At 48.4% G+C, this 15,393-nt stretch overlaps 1 protein-coding gene and 1 long non-coding RNA gene across 4 annotated transcripts in view; both read left to right on the top strand.

The window, feature by feature from the left end:
* Positions 1-10,662, top strand: part of rps6kal (ribosomal protein S6 kinase a, like) — a 67,055-nt gene extending 56,393 nt beyond the window's left edge. The window contains exons 15-20 of one of the 3 annotated variants that reach the window (XM_029719840.1): positions 279-368; positions 5,516-5,674; positions 5,818-5,979; positions 8,034-8,228; positions 8,834-8,974; positions 10,316-10,662. In XM_029719840.1, the coding sequence (XP_029575700.1) occupies positions 279-368; positions 5,516-5,674; positions 5,818-5,979; positions 8,034-8,228; positions 8,834-8,974; positions 10,316-10,441 (873 nt within the window). In that variant the 3' untranslated portion in view covers positions 10,442-10,662. The remainder of the gene's footprint in view (positions 1-278; positions 369-5,515; positions 5,675-5,817; positions 5,980-8,033; positions 8,229-8,833; positions 8,975-10,315) is intronic. The other 2 variants (XM_029719856.1, XM_029719848.1) reach the window with 2 other exon arrangements.
* LOC115166137 (uncharacterized) lies at positions 1,290-2,160 on the top strand. The gene is made up of 2 exons (XR_003870279.1): positions 1,290-1,733; positions 1,793-2,160. It is a non-coding gene; the product is annotated as an uncharacterized LOC115166137 (long non-coding RNA).
* Positions 10,663-15,393: the final 4,731 nt, after the last annotated feature.

Below are 15,393 nucleotides of genomic sequence, written 5' to 3'. Positions count from 1 at the left end.
CGCCTGCAGGCTGACCTCGGTCATCAGTTGAACGGTGTTTCCTCTGACACATTGGTGCAGCTGGCTTCCAGGTTAAGCGGGTGGATGTTAAGGAGCGCGGTTTGGCGGGTCATGTTTCGGAGGATGCATGACTCGACCTTCGCCTCTCCTGAGCCCTCCGGGGAGTTGCAGTGATGAGGGAGAAAAAGGGGTCAAAAAATGATGTAACCGAAATCAAGTCAAAGTATCCAACTTAACCTGTTCTAACTAGATACTCACCTGAATGTCTGTCTTTCTAGATAATAGATAAGGGTAAGAGGGATCCATCGGAGGAGATTGAGATTCTGATGAGATACGCACAACACCCCAACATCATCACACTCAAAGATGTAAGTACTGTTACCGTTAGCCCCAAGCTGTTACCGTTAGCCCCAAACTGTTACCGTTAGCCCCAAGCTGTTACCGTTAGCCCCAAGCTGTTACCGTTAGCCCCAAGCTGTTACCGTTACATTTTTACATTTTAGTAATTTAGCAGATGCTCTTATCCAGAGCGACTTACAGTAGTGAATGCATACATTTTATACATTTTTTTTTGTACCGTTAGCCCCAAACTGTTACCGTTAGCCCCAAACTGTTACATTTACATTTTAGTAATTTAGCAGATGCTCTTATTTAGAGCGACTTATAGTTAGTGCATTCATCTTAAAATGGCTAGGTCCCGTGTGAAAATGTATCCCCTCACTACTGTAAGTCGCTCTGGTCAAGAGTGTCTGCTAAATGACAAATGTAAGTGTAGGTGGGACAACCACATATCACAGTCACCAAGGACAGAGAGAGAGGTAACAAGTAGTTATCACCAAGGACAGAGAGAGAGAGGTAACAAGTAGTTATCACCAAGGACAGAGAGAGAGGTAACCAGTAGTTATCACCAAGGACCGAGAGAGAGGTAACCAGTAGTTATCACCAACTACAGAGAGAGAGAGGTAACAAGTAGTTATCACCAAGGACAGAGAGAGAGGTAACCAGTAGTTATCACCAAGGACAGAGAGAGAGGTAACCAGTAGTTATCACCAAAGACAGAGAGAGAGGGGTAACAAGTAGTTATCACCAAGGACAGAGAGAGAGAGAGAGGTAACAAGTAGTTATCACCAAGGACAGAGAGAGAGGTAACCAGTAGTTATCACCAAGGACAGAGAGAGAGGTAACAAGTAGTTATCACCAAGGACAGAGAGAGAGAGAGGTAACAAGTAGTTATCACCAAGGACAGAGAGAGAGAACTACTTGTTACCTCTCTCTCTCTCTGTCCTTGGTGATAACTACTTGTTACCTCTCTCTCTCTGTCCTTGGTGATAGGTAACAAGTAGTTATCACCAAGGACAGAGAGAGGTAACAAGTAGTTATCACCAAGGACAGAGAGAGAGGTAACACAGTACAATAAGGTTGCATCTGGGTTTATAAAGGGGTTAGGCGGACAGACCTCACTAGTCCCATGATGTTATCTGGAGAGAGAGCGGGCAGGTTGTCAGGCGGACAGACCTCACTAGTCCCATGATGTCATCTGGAGAGAGAGCGGGCAGGTTGTCAGGCGGACAGACCTCACTAGTCCCATGATGTCATCTGGAGAGAGAGCAGGCAGGTTGTCGGGCGGACAGACCTCACTAGTCCCATGATGTCATCTGGAGAGAGAGCGGGCAGGTTGTCAGGCGGACAGACCTCACTAGTCCCATGATGTCATCTGGAGAGAGAGCGGGCAGGTTGTCAGGCGGACAGACCTCACTAGTCCCATGATGTCATCTGGAGAGAGAGCGGGCAGGTTGTCAGGTAGTTCTGTGTAAGTGAGACCAGCGGACTCAATAGGCTGAGTGAATGAGGAGCGCATGTCGTTAAAGCAAAGAGGGAGGGTGTGTAGGATGGAGGAGAAGGTGGAAAAGAGTTTCCTAGGTTTAGAGGCAGAAGCTTGACATTATTGGTAGAAAGTGGCTTTAGCTGCAGATACAGAGGAACAGAAGGTAGAGAGGAGGGAGTGAAAGGATCATAGGTTCTCCTGAAGTTTAGTTTCCCTCCATTTTTACTCCGCTGCCAGCAGCCCTGTTCTGTGAGCTCACAATGAGTCACTCAGCCACAGAGCGGAGGGAAGGGCCGAGCCGGCCGGAAGGAAAGGGGACAGTGCGTGTCATAGGATGCAGAAAGAGAGGAGAGTAGGGTCCAAGAGGCAGAATATGGAGACAGGAGGGAGAAGGATTTAGCAGAAGAGAGGGATGATAGGATAGAAGAGAGAATAGTGGGAAAGAGAGAGAGACCATCTGGGTAGGGGCTGAGTGGTTAGAGAGAGAGACCATCTGGGTAGGGGCTGAGTGGTTAGAGAGACCATCTGGGTAGGGGCTGAGTGGTTAGAGAGAGAGACCATCTGGGTAGGGGCTGAGTGGTTAGAGAGAGAGAGACCATCTGGGTAGGGGCTGAGTGGTTAGAGAGAGAGAGACCATCTGGGTAGGGGCTGAGCGGTTAGAGAGAGAGACCATCTGGGTAGGGGCTGAGTGGTTAGAGAGAGAGACCATCTGGGTAGGGGCTGAGTGGTTAGAGAGAGAGACCATCTGGGTAGGGGCTGAGTGGTTAGAGAGAGAGACCATCTGGGTAGGGGCTGAGTGGTTAGAGAGAGAGACCATCTGGGTAGGGGCTGAGTGGTTAGAGAGAGAGACCATCTGGGTAGGGGCTGAGTGGTTAGAGAGAGAGACCATCTGGGTAGGGGCTGAGTGGTTAGAGAGAGAGACCATCTGGGTAGGGGCTGAGTGGTTAGAGAGAGAGAGACCATCTGGGTAGGGGCTGAGTGGTTAGAGAGAGAGACCATCTGGGTAGGGGCTGAGTGGTTAGAGAGAGAGACCATCTGGGTAGGGGCTGAGTGGTTAGAGAGAGAGAGACCATCTGGGTAGGGGCTGAGTGGTTAGAGAGAGAGAGAGACCATCTGGTTAGGGGCTGAGTGGTTAGAGAGAGAGAGACCATCTGGTTAGGGGCTGAGTGGTTAGAGAGAGAGAGACCATCTGGGTAGGGGCTGAGCGGTTAGAGAGAGAGAGACCATCTGGTTAGGGGCTGAGCGGTTAGAGAGAGAGAGACCATCTGGTTAGGGGCTGAGTGGTTAGAGAGAGAGACCATCTGGGTAGGGGCTGAGTGGTTAGAGAGAGAGACCATCTGGGTAGGGGCTGAGTGGTTAGAGAGAGAGACCATCTGGGTAGGGGCTGAGCGGTTAGAGAGAGAGACCATCTGGGTAGGGGCTGAGTGGTTAGAGAGAGAGAGACCATCTGGGTAGGGGCTGAGTGGTTAGAGAGAGAGACCATCTGGGTAGGGGCTGAGTGGTTAGAGAGAGAGAGACCATCTGGGTAGGGGCTGAGTGGTTAGAGAGAGAGACCATCTGGGTAGGGGCTGAGTGGTTAGAGAGAGAGAGACCATCTGGTTAGGGGCTGAGTGGTTAGAGAGAGAGAGACCATCTGGGTAGGGGCTGAGTGGTTAGAGAGAGAGAGACCATCTGGGTAGGGGCTGAGCGGTTAGAGAGAGAGAGACCATCTGGTTAGGGGCTGAGCGGTTAGAGAGAGAGAGACCATCTGGTTAGGGGCTGAGTGGTTAGAGAGAGAGACCATCTGGGTAGGGGCTGAGTGGTTAGAGAGAGAGACCATCTGGGTAGGGGCTGAGTGGTTAGAGAGAGAGACCATCTGGGTAGGGGCTGAGTGGTTAGAGAGAGAGGCCATCTGGGTAGGGGCTGAGCGGTTAGAGAGAGAGAGACCATCTGGGTAGGGGCTGAGCGGTTAGAGAGAGAGACCATCTGGGTAGGGGCTGAGTGGTTAGAGAGAGAGACCATCTGGGTAGGGGCTGAGTGGTTAGAGAGAGAGAGACCATCTGGGTAGGGGCTGAGTGGTTAGAGAGACCATCTGGGTAGGGGCTGAGTGGTTAGAGAGAGAGACCATCTGGGTAGGGGCTGAGTGGTTAGAGAGAGAGAGACCATCTGGGTAGGGGCTGAGTGGTTAGAGAGAGAGAGAGACCATCTGGGTAGGGGCTGAGCGGTTAGAGAGAGAGACCATCTGGGTAGGGGCTGAGTGGTTAGAGAGAGAGACCATCTGGGTAGGGGCTGAGTGGTTAGAGAGAGAGACCATCTGGGTAGGGGCTGAGTGGTTAGAGAGAGAGACCATCTTGGTAGGGGCTGAGTGGTCTCTGGAGAACAGAGACCTGGAGGGGGGTTACAGTGAGATTAGTAGGAGAACAGAGACCTGGAGGGGGGTTACAGTGAGATTAGTAGGAGAACAGAGACCTGGAGGGGGGTTACAGTGAGATTAGTAGGAGAACAGAGACCTGGAGGGGGGTTACAGTGAGATTAGTAGGTGAGCAGCCTAGTAAAGATGAGGTCAAGCGTATTGCCTGCCTTGTGAGTTGGAGGGGATTGGGAAAGGGTGAGGTCAAAAGAGGCAAGGAGTGGAAATAAATAAATCAAAGGCAGATGTCGGGAGGTTGAAGTCGCCAAGTACGAAGAGCGGTGAGCCATCGTCAGGAAATGAGCTTATCAAGGTGTCAAGCTCATTGAGGAACTCGCCAAGGTGTCAAGCTCATTGAGGAACTCGCCAAGGTGTCAAGCTCATTGAGGAACTCGCCAAGGTGTCAAGCTCATTGAGGAACTCGCCAAGGTGTCAAGCTCATTGAGGAACTCGCCAAGGTGTCAAGCTCATTGAGGAACTCGCCAAGGTGTCAAGCTCATTGAGGAACTCGCCAAGGTGTCAAGCTCATTGAGGAACTCTCCAAGGGCACCTGGTGGGCGATAGATGCCAACAATGTTAAGCTTGAGTGGACAATTGACAGTGACAGCATGAAATTCAAATGAGGAGATAGACAGGTGAGAAAAGAGAATCTCCAGTTAGGAGAAATGAGTAGCCCTGTGCCACCACCGTGAAGACCAGATGCTCTCGGACTACAGAGTCCGATGAAGAGAGAGCAGCTGGACGAGCAGTGTTCTCTGGGGTGATCATGTCTCCGTCAGCGCCAATAAGTCTAGGGACTGAAGAGCAGCCTAGGCTGAGAGGAACTCAGTGTTCTTGACAGCAGATCTGCATTTCCAAGTGCTGCTAGAAACCAGGAATTCCGCATGGGGTTGTGCGCAGGGTAAACAAAATTAGAAGGGTTGCAGCCAAGGGGTGGGAAGTGTCTGTAAACAACTAGGTAAGATACTCAAGTGAGAGAGTGGAGCCTTCCCCTCTTTCCTTCCTCAAACAACTCCGCAGAACTGTTTTTGTTTCGGCGACGGTCTTAGTTTTGAGAAAATGGAGGTGTCTGAAGTGCTAATACTAATTGCCAAACTGTTAGCGTACCCCTAAACTGTTAGCGTACCCCTAAACTGTTAGCGTACCCCTAAACTGTTAGCGTACCCCTAAACTGTTAGCGTACCCCTAAACTGTTACTGTACCCCCAAATTGGGTCTCTGTCTGTATGTATTCTGTTTGTACTGACAGCTCAGTGTGTGTGTGTGTGTGTGTGTGTGTGTGTGTGTGTGTGTGTGTGTTAGGTGTATGATGAGGGCAGGTATGTGTATGTGGTAACAGAACTGATGAAGGGAGGAGAGTTACTGGATAAGATCCTCAGACAGAAGTTCTTCTCAGAGAGAGAAGCAAGCTCTGTTCTCTACACTATTACCAAGACTGTCCACTACCTGCACTGTCAAGGGGTAAGACTGAGACACAGTATGAAGAAACACACATCTACACACGTGTAACACACTGTAGACTGGGGTAAGACTGACCCAGTGGGTGTTTTTTCCTTCTCTCTCTCCTCTTCCCTCTCTCTCGCTCCTCTTCCCCTTTCTTCTAGGTTGTCCATAGGGACTTAAAGCCCAGTAACATCCTCTATATGGACGACAGTGGGAACCCTGATTCTATCAGGATCTGTGATTTTGGTTTCTCCAAGCAGCTGAGAGGAGGAAACGGACTGCTACTAACACCATGTTACACAGCTAACTTTGTTGCTCCAGAGGTGAGAGAGAGAAAGCAGTGGCTTAGGAAGGTTAGAGGATTAGGAAGGGTCAAGGTGGAGGGTTTGGAAGGGTCAAGGTGGAGGGTTTGGAAGGGTCAAGGTGGAGGGTTTGGAAGGGTCAAGGTGGAGGGTTTGGAAGGGTCAAGGTGGAGGGTTTGGAAGGGTCAAGGTGGAGGGTTTGGAAGGGTCAAGGTGGAGGGTTTGGAAGGGTCAAGGTGGAGGTTGAAGGTCAAGGTGGAGGGTTGAGAAGGGTCAAGGTGGAGGGTTTGGAAGGGTCAAGGTGGAGGGTTGAGAAGGGTCAAGGTGGAGGGTTTAGAAGGGTCAAGGTGGAGGGTTTGGAAGGGTCAAGGTGGAGGGTTTGGAAGGGTCAAGGTGGGGTCAAGGTGGAGGGTTTGGAAGGGTCAAGGTGGAGGGTTTGGAAGGGTCAAGGTGGAGGGTTTGGAAGGGTCAAGGTGGAGGGTTTGGAAGGGTCAAGGTGGAGGGTTTGGAAGGGTCAAGGTGGAAGGTTTGGAAGGGTCAAGGTGGAAGGTTTGGAAGGGTCAAGGTGGAGGGTTGGGAAGGGTCAAGGTGGAGGGTTTGGAAGGGTCAAGGTGGAGGGTTGGGAAGGGTCAAGGTGGAGGGTTTGGAAGGGTCAAGGTGGAGGGTTAACCTCTGGCGCAGGCGTGCCGCTAGCGACCCACCTCGACAACATCCGGTGAAATTGCAGAGCGTCAAATTCAGATTACAGAAATAGTAATAATAAACGTTCATGAAAAAACAAGTGATATACATTGGATAAAAGCTTAACTTCTTGTTAATCCAGCCGCTTTGTCAGATTTCAAAAAGGCTGTACGGCGAAAGCATAACATGCCATTATCTGAGGACAGCGCCCCGCACACAAAAGCATACAAACATTTTCCAACCAAGCAGATGAGTCACGAAAGTCAGAAATAGCAATAAAATGAATCACTTACCTTTGAAGATCTTCATCTGGTTGCAATCACAAGGGTCCCAGTTACACAATAAATGGTCATTTTGTTTGATAAAGTCCCTCTTTATATCCCAAAAACTCAGTTTTGTTGGCGAGTTTTGTTCAGTAATACACTGGCTCAAAGGCAGTCACGACATGCAGACGAATACATCCTAATTGTAAAGTAAAGGTAAAGTTCGTTGAAACATGTCAAACGATGTTTATAACTAATCCTCAGGGTGTCAATTATCTAAATAATTGATAATATTTCAACCGGACAATAGCGTATTCAATAGAAAGAAAAAAACAACGAAGGGCGCAGTACTGCATGCTTCCCCAGTCCCCTAGCCAAAAGGTATTTTTCTTCTGCGTTTTTCAGATAACAAGCCTGAAACCATGTCTAAAGACTGTTGACATCTAGTGGAAGCCATAGGAACTGCAATCTGGGCCCTAACCAATTACATAGTCAATTGGCATTTAACGGAAAACCACTCACATCAAAAAAATCCCACTTCCTGGATGGATTTTTCTCAGGTTTTCGCCTGCCATATGAGTTCTGTTACACTCACAAACATTATTGTAACAGTTTTAGAAACTTCAGAGTGTTTTCTATCCAAATCTACCAATTAAATGCATATCCTACCTTCTGGGCCTGAGTAACAGGCAGTTTACTTTGGGCACGTCATTCATCCGAATTTCCAAATACTGCCCCGTCACTAAAAGGTTAGGAAGGGTAAAGTTGGCGAGTTAGGGTTAGATAGGGTAAAGATGGAGGGTTAGGGTTAGACAGGGTTAAGTTAGATGGTTATGATTGGTTAAGTTAGATGGGTGAAGTTGGAGGGTTGGCAAGGCTAAAGTTGGTTTGTTAGGAAGCCTACATTGGGTGGGTTAGGAAGGGTAAAGTTAGGGTTGGCGTTAGGAAGGGTAAAGTTAGGAAGGGTAAAGTTAAATGGTTAGGGTCATGAAGGGTGAAGTTGGAAGGTGACGTAAAGCAATCTGAGTGTTCTCTAGCCCCTTACCTGTACTGAGTTTGTGTGTGTTGTCTTTCGCTGTGTCTGTGTGTTTCTCTGTGTGTCTCTGTGTGTGTGTGTCTCTGTGTGTGTAGGTGTTGATGCGTCAGGGTTATGATGCTGCCTGTGATATCTGGAGTCTTGGAGTATTGTTATACACCATGTTAGCAGGATACACACCCTTCGCTAACGGCCCCAAGGATACACCTGAAGAAATCCTGTTGAGGATGGGGTCAGGGAAGTTCTCGCTGAGCGGTGGAAACTGGGACATGGTGTCTGACAGCTCCAAGGTACGCACACTGTTATCTAGCATGCTGCTTGTTGACCAGTCTGTTGTTCTCTCTAGGATCTGTTTACTAACATGCTGCTTGTTGACCAGTCTGTTGTTCTGTGTCTCTAGGATCTGTTTACTAACATGCTGCTTGTTGACCAGTCTGCTGTTCTGTGTCTCTAGGATCTGTTTACTAACATGCTGCTTGTTGACCAGTCTGTTATCTAACATGCTGCTTGTTGACCAGTCTGTTATCTAGCATGCTGCTTGTTGACCAGTCTGTTGTTCTGTGTCTCTAGAATCTGTTTACTAGCATGCTGCTTGTTGACCAGTCTGTTGTTCTGTGTCTCTAGAATCTGTTTACTAACATGCTGCTTGTTGACCAGTCTGTTCTCTAGCATGCTGCTTGTTGACCAGTCTGTTGTTCTGTGTCTCTAGGATCTGTTTACTAGCATGCTGCTTGTTGACCAGTCTGTTGTTCTGTGTCTCTAGAATCTGTTTACTAACATGCTGCTTGTTGACCAGTCTGTTGTTCTCTCTCTGTGTGTGTGTGTGTGTGTGTGTGTGTGTGTGTGTGTGTGTGTGTGTGTGTGTGTGTGTGTGTGTGTGTTTGTTTGTGTCCAGGACCTCCTCTCTAAGATGCTTCATGTTGATCCTCACCAGCGTTATTCAGCTGAACAGGTCCTGAAACACGCCTGGATCACGCAACGAGACACGTTACCACACTTCCAGCTCGCACGGCACGACGCACCACACCTCGTTAAGGTAACACACACGGCACGACGCACCACACCTCGTTAAGGTAACACACACACGGCACAACGCACCACACCTCGTTAAGGTAACACACACACACGGCACGACGCACCACACCTCGTTAAGGTAACACACACACATGGCACGACGCACCACTCCTCGTTAAGGTAACACACTGAAACTAGACACTAACTGTTTTTCTGCGTCTGCGTTCATAAATTCACTCTGGCAATCTACTCTGAAATCAGATCACTCAAGTGCCCGAGAGCAAAATAATTGAGGAATTCATGAAAGCCCAACACCCATTGAATGCGACAGATGTCAGTAAACATTGGCTAAAAAACTGAATGAAATTGTTGCCACAGTAATACAGTTCGTCACTAACCCTAACCTGATATGAAAACAGTCGATCCAGCTCAGCTGGGGAGAGTAAAATGGTCAGTGAGCTGTTTTCTCATTTGTGTCTGGAAGTAGCTAGCAAGCTAGCCAACGTTAGCCAGTTAGCTATGGTGTTTGACTCCTTTAGCCAGTTAGCTATGGTGCTTGACCCCTTTAGCCAGTTAGCTATGGTGTTTGACCCCTTTAGCCAGTTAGCCAGTTAGCTATGGTGTTTGACCGCTTTAGCCAGTTAGCTATGGTGCTTGACCCCTTTAGCCAGTTAGCTATGGTGCTTGACCCCTTTAGCCAGTTAGCTATGGTGTTTGACCCCTTTAGCCAGTTAGCTATGGTGCTTGACCCCTTTAGCCAGTTAGCTATGGTGCTTGACCCCTTTAGCCAGTTAGCTATGGTGTTTGACCCCGTTAGCCAGTTAGCTATGGTGCTTGACTGTCAACCCCGTTAGCCAGTTAGCTATGGTGCTTGACTGTCAACCCCTTTAGCCAGTTAGCTATGGTGCCTGACTGTCAACCCCTTTAGCCAGTTAGCTATGGTGCTTGACTGTCAACTCCTTTAGCCAGTTAGCTATGGTGTTTGACCCCTTTAGCCAGTTAGCTATGGTGTTTGACCCCTTTAGCCAGTTAGCCAGTTAGCTATGGTGTTTGACCCCTTTAGCCAGTTAGCTATGGTGTTTGACCCCTTTAGCCAGTTAGCTATGGTGTTTGACCCCTTTAGCCAGTTAGCTATGGTGCCTGACTGTCAACCCCTTTAGCCAGTTAGCTATGGTGCCCAGAGCTCACTAGAGGCAATTTACCAATGCACCGTGTGTGTGTGTGTGTGTGTGTGTGTGTGTGTGTGTGTGTGTGTGTGTGTGTGTGTGTGTGTGTGTGTGTGTGTGTGTGTGTGTTTGAGGGGTGACAGAAGAGAGATCTGCTATCAGCTAACTGATCCTGTGTGTGTGTGTTTCCTGTGTAGGGAGCGATGGCAGCAACCTACTCCGCTCTGGGTCATAAGACGTGTCAGCCAGTTCTGGAGCCAGTAGCTGCTTCTAGTCTGGCACAGAGACGAAACATGAAGAAACTCACCTCTATTGACATGTAACACACACACCTCTGGCCCAGCCTCCCTCTGGCCCAGCCTCCCTCTGGCCCAGCCTCCCTCTGGCCCAGCCTCCCTCTGCCCCTCTGGCCCAGCCTCCCTCAGCCCCTCTGGCCCAGCCTCCCTCAGCCCCTCTGGCCCAGCCTCCCTCAGCCCATCTCCCACTACCCCAGCCTCCCTCAGCCCATCTCCCATTGCCCCAGCCTCCCTCTGTCCCAGCCCAGCCTCCCTCTGTCCCAGCCCAGCCTCCCTCTGTCCCAGCCCAGCCTCCCTCTGTCCCAGCCCAGCCTCCCTCTGTCCCAGCCCAGCCTCCCTCTGTCCCAGCCCAGCCTCCCTCTGCCCCAGCCCATCTCCCTCTGCCCCAGCCTCCCTCAGCCCATCTCCCACTGCCCCAGCCCATCTCCCCCGGCCCCAGCCCGCCCCAGCCGGCCCCAGGCTGCCCCAGACCATCTCCCTCTGCCCCAGCCCATCTCCCTCTGCCCCAGCCCATCTCCCCCGGCCCCAGCTCAGACAACCTCCACCCCTGAGAGACACCAACACATATGTGTTCCAGCTGAGAGACCCACTCTGGTTTCATTTCTCCCCTCTGTCACATGCTCTCTCTCTTTCTCTCTTTGTCTCTCTTAGAGGAAGACACGCACCAGCTGATACTGTAGTTCACTGTGATATGTCGATCCTAATCTGTTTAACTAAACTGTGCCCCCCCGCTCTTCTCTCATCTCTTTTCTTCCCTTCATTATGTTCTCCACTGCTCTACCTCTCTACCTCCCTCTCTCCGTCTCCCTCTCTCTCCCTCTCTCTCTCTCTCCCTTTCCTCTCTCTCTCTCTCTCTCTCCTCTCTCTCCCTCCCGTATTCTCTCTCACCTCTCTGTCTCCCTCTCGCCTCTCTGTCTCCCTCTCTCCGTCTCCCTCTCTCTCCTCTGTAGGCTGACTACACATTCCACCTCCACACCCCTGACTCTGTAGGCTGACTACATACAGTATTCCAGCATCAGAAAAGCCTGCCAACTCTCTGTTCTGACACACACACTTCCTCTTTGTCTGTCTGACCCCTGACTGTGACGATAGACTCTGTCTGACCCCTGACTGTGACTGTGATCATGAAGATGGACTCTGTCTGATCCCTGACTGTGATCATGACGATAGACTCTGTCTGATCCCTGACTGTGACCATGACGATAGACTCTGTCTGATCCATGACGATAGACTGTCTGATCCCTGACTGTGACTGTGATCATGAAGATGGACTCTGTCTGATCCCTGACTGTGACTGTGATCATGACGAGAGACTCTGTCTGATCCCTGACTGTGACTGTGATCATGACGATAGACTCTGTCTGACCCCTGACTGTGATCATGACGATAGACTCTGTCTGATCCCTGACTGTGATCATGAAGATAGACTGTCTGATCCCTGACTGTGATCATGACGAGAGACTCTGTCTGATCCCTGACTGTGACTGTGATCATGATGATAGACTCTGTCTGATCCCTGACTGTGATCATGACGATAGACTCTGTCTGATCCCTGACTGTGACTGTGATCATGACGATAGACTCTGTCTGATCCCTGACTGTGACTGTGATCATGACGATATACTCTGTCTGATCCCTGACTGTGATCATGACGATAGACTCTGTCTGATCCATGACGATAGACTGTCTGATCCCTGACTGTGACTGTGATCATGAAGATGGACTCTGTCTGATCCCTGACTGTGATCATGAAGATAGACTCTGTCTGATCCCTGACTGTGATCATGACGATAGACTCTGTCTGATCCCTGACTGTGATCATGACGATAGACTCTGTCTGATCCCTGACTGTGATCATGACGATAGACTCTGTCTGATCCCTGACTGTGACTGTGATCATGACGATAGACTCTGTCTGATCCCTGACTGTGATCATGACGATAGACTCTGTCTGATCCATGACGATAGACTGTCTGATCCCTGACTGTGACTGTGATCATGAAGATGGACTCTGTCTGATCCCTGACTGTGATCATGAAGATGGACTCTGTCTGATCCCTGACTGTGATCATGAAGATGGACTCTGTCTGATCCCTGACTGTGATCATGACGATAGACTGTCTGATCCATGACGATAGACTGTCTGATCCCTGACTGTGACTGTGATCATGAAGATGGACTCTGTCTGATCCCTGACTGTGATCATGAAGATAGACTCTGTCTGATCCCTGACTGTGATCATGACGATAGACTCTGTCTGATCCCTGACTGTGATCATGACGATAGACTCTGTCTGATCCCTGACTGTGATCATGACGATAGACTCTGTCTGATCCCTGACTGTGACCATGACGATAGACTCTGTCTGATCCATGACGATAGACTGTCTGATCCCTGACTGTGACTGTGATCATGAAGATGGACTCTGTCTGATCCCTGACTGTGACTGTGATCATGACGAGAGACTCTGTCTGATCCCTGACTGTGACTGTGATCATGACGATAGACTCTGTCTGACCCCTGACTGTGATCATGACGATAGACTCTGTCTGATCCCTGACTGTGATCATGAAGATAGACTGTCTGATCCCTGACTGTGATCATGACGAGAGACTCTGTCTGATCCCTGACTGTGACTGTGATCATGATGATAGACTCTGTCTGATCCCTGACTGTGATCATGACGATAGACTCTGTCTGATCCCTGACTGTGACTGTGATCATGACGATAGACTCTGTCTGATCCCTGACTGTGACTGTGATCATGACGATATACTCTGTCTGATCCCTGACTGTGATCATGACGATAGACTCTGTCTGATCCATGACGATAGACTGTCTGATCCCTGACTGTGACTGTGATCATGAAGATGGACTCTGTCTGATCCCTGACTGTGATCATGAAGATGGACTCTGTCTGATCCCTGACTGTGATCATGACGATAGACTGTCTGATCCATGACGATAGACTGTCTGATCCCTGACTGTGACTGTGATCATGAAGATGGACTCTGTCTGATCCCTGACTGTGACTGTGATCATGACGAGAGACTCTGTCTGATCCCTGACTGTGACTGTGATCATGACGAGAGACTCTGTCTGATCCCTGACTGACTGTGATCATGACGATAGACTCTGTCTGACCCCTGACTGTGATCATGACGATAGACTCTGTCTGATCCCTGACTGTGACTGTGATCATGACGAGAGACTCTGTCTGATCCCTGACTGTGACTGTGATCATGATGATAGACTCTGTCTGATCCCTGACTGTGACTGATCATGACGATAGAAAAGCAAACAAACATCCTGCGCATTAAAACAACAACCGGTCAATGAGGGGGAGGAGATAATGGAGATGTTGGTGCTGTTGGGTTATTTGTGTGAGGGGGGGTGAGATGTGGGAAAGAGAGTGTCTGTCTGTGGGAAGAGACTTACAGAGAAGCTGAATTACAAAACAGATAATTTCCATGACTCTTTAAGACATTGTGGAAATTGTACCATATTGTATTTATTTCATTTATAAAATTATATTTTTCTTTCAAGTTCTGTATATATTGCCATTAAAGATCATTATCGCCATGGGTCCTCTGTTGATGTGTTTAACCTTGCTGTGTGACTGTACTGTGTGTGTTAAAGGAACTACTGTGCTTTCACAAAGTATTCATAGCCCTTGACCTAATCCACATTTTGTTGTGTTACAGCCTGAATTCAAAATTGATTAAATATATTTTTCTCACCCATCTACACAAAATCCCCCATAATGACAGTGAAAACATGTTTTGAGAATTGTTTGAGGATTTATCGAAAAATAAATACATAAATATCTATTTTACATAAGTATTCACACCCCTGAGTCAATACATATTAGAATCACCTTTTGCAGTGATTACAACAGTGAGCCTTTCTGATATTCGCACATGATTCTTTTTAAAATACTTCAAGCTCTGTCAAGTTGGTTGTTGATCGTTACTAGATCAGTCATTTTCAAGTCAATTTGTCAAAACTGTAACTAGGCCCCGTAGGAACATTCAATGTCGTTTTGTTAAGCAACTCCTTGTGTTTTAGGTTATTGTCCTGCTGAAATCTAAATTCATCTCCCAGTGTTTGTTGGAAAGCAGACTGAACCATGTATTCCTAAACTATTTTACCTGTGCTTAGCCCTATTCCGTTTCTTTTTACAAATAAAACTCCCTGCCAAAGACAAGCATTCCCATAACATGATGCAGCCACCGCCATGCTCTCTAATCCTTAATGATGACAAGCATTCCCATAACATGATGCAGCCACCGCCATGCTCTCTAATCCTTAATGATGTATTATGGATCCCCATTAGTTCCTGCCAAGGCAGCAGCTACTCTACCTAGGTTTATTATGGATCCCCATTAGTTCCTGCCAAGGCAGCAGCTACTCTTCCTGGGGTTTATTATGGATCCCCATTAGTTCCTGCCAGGCAGCAGCTACTCTTCCTGGGGTTTATTATGGATCCCCATTAGCTGCTGCCTTCCTGTGGTCCAGCAAAATTAAGGCAGTTTATACAATTTTAAAAACATTACAATACATTCACAGACTGTGCCCTCAGGCCCCTACTCCACCACTATGACATATATACAATACTATGTGTGTGCGTGTGTATGTGTCTGTGCCTATGTGTGTGTCTCTTCACAGTCTCTGTTGTTCCATATGGTGTTTTTTTTATTCTGTTTTTTAAATCTGATTCTACTGCTGCATCAGTTACCTGATGTGGAATGGAGTTCCATGTAGTCATGGCTCTATTTAGTACTGTGCGCCTCCCATAGTCTGTTCTGGACTTGGGGACTGTGAAGAGACCTCTGGTGGCATGTCATCCACTGGATATCATAAGGTGAATGCACCAATTTGTAAGTCGCTCTGGATAAGAGCGTCTGCTAAATGACTTAAATGTAAATGTAAAATGTAAATGTAATGTCTTGTGGGGTATGGATGGGTGTCTGAGCTGT

The sequence above is a fragment of the Salmo trutta genome, chromosome 3 (assembly GCF_901001165.1).
Source record: "Salmo trutta chromosome 3, fSalTru1.1, whole genome shotgun sequence".
Taxonomy (NCBI): domain Eukaryota; kingdom Metazoa; phylum Chordata; class Actinopteri; order Salmoniformes; family Salmonidae; genus Salmo; species Salmo trutta.
The sequence above is the reverse complement of the archived record's forward strand: the minus strand, read 5'-3'. Positions and strand labels throughout refer to the sequence as shown.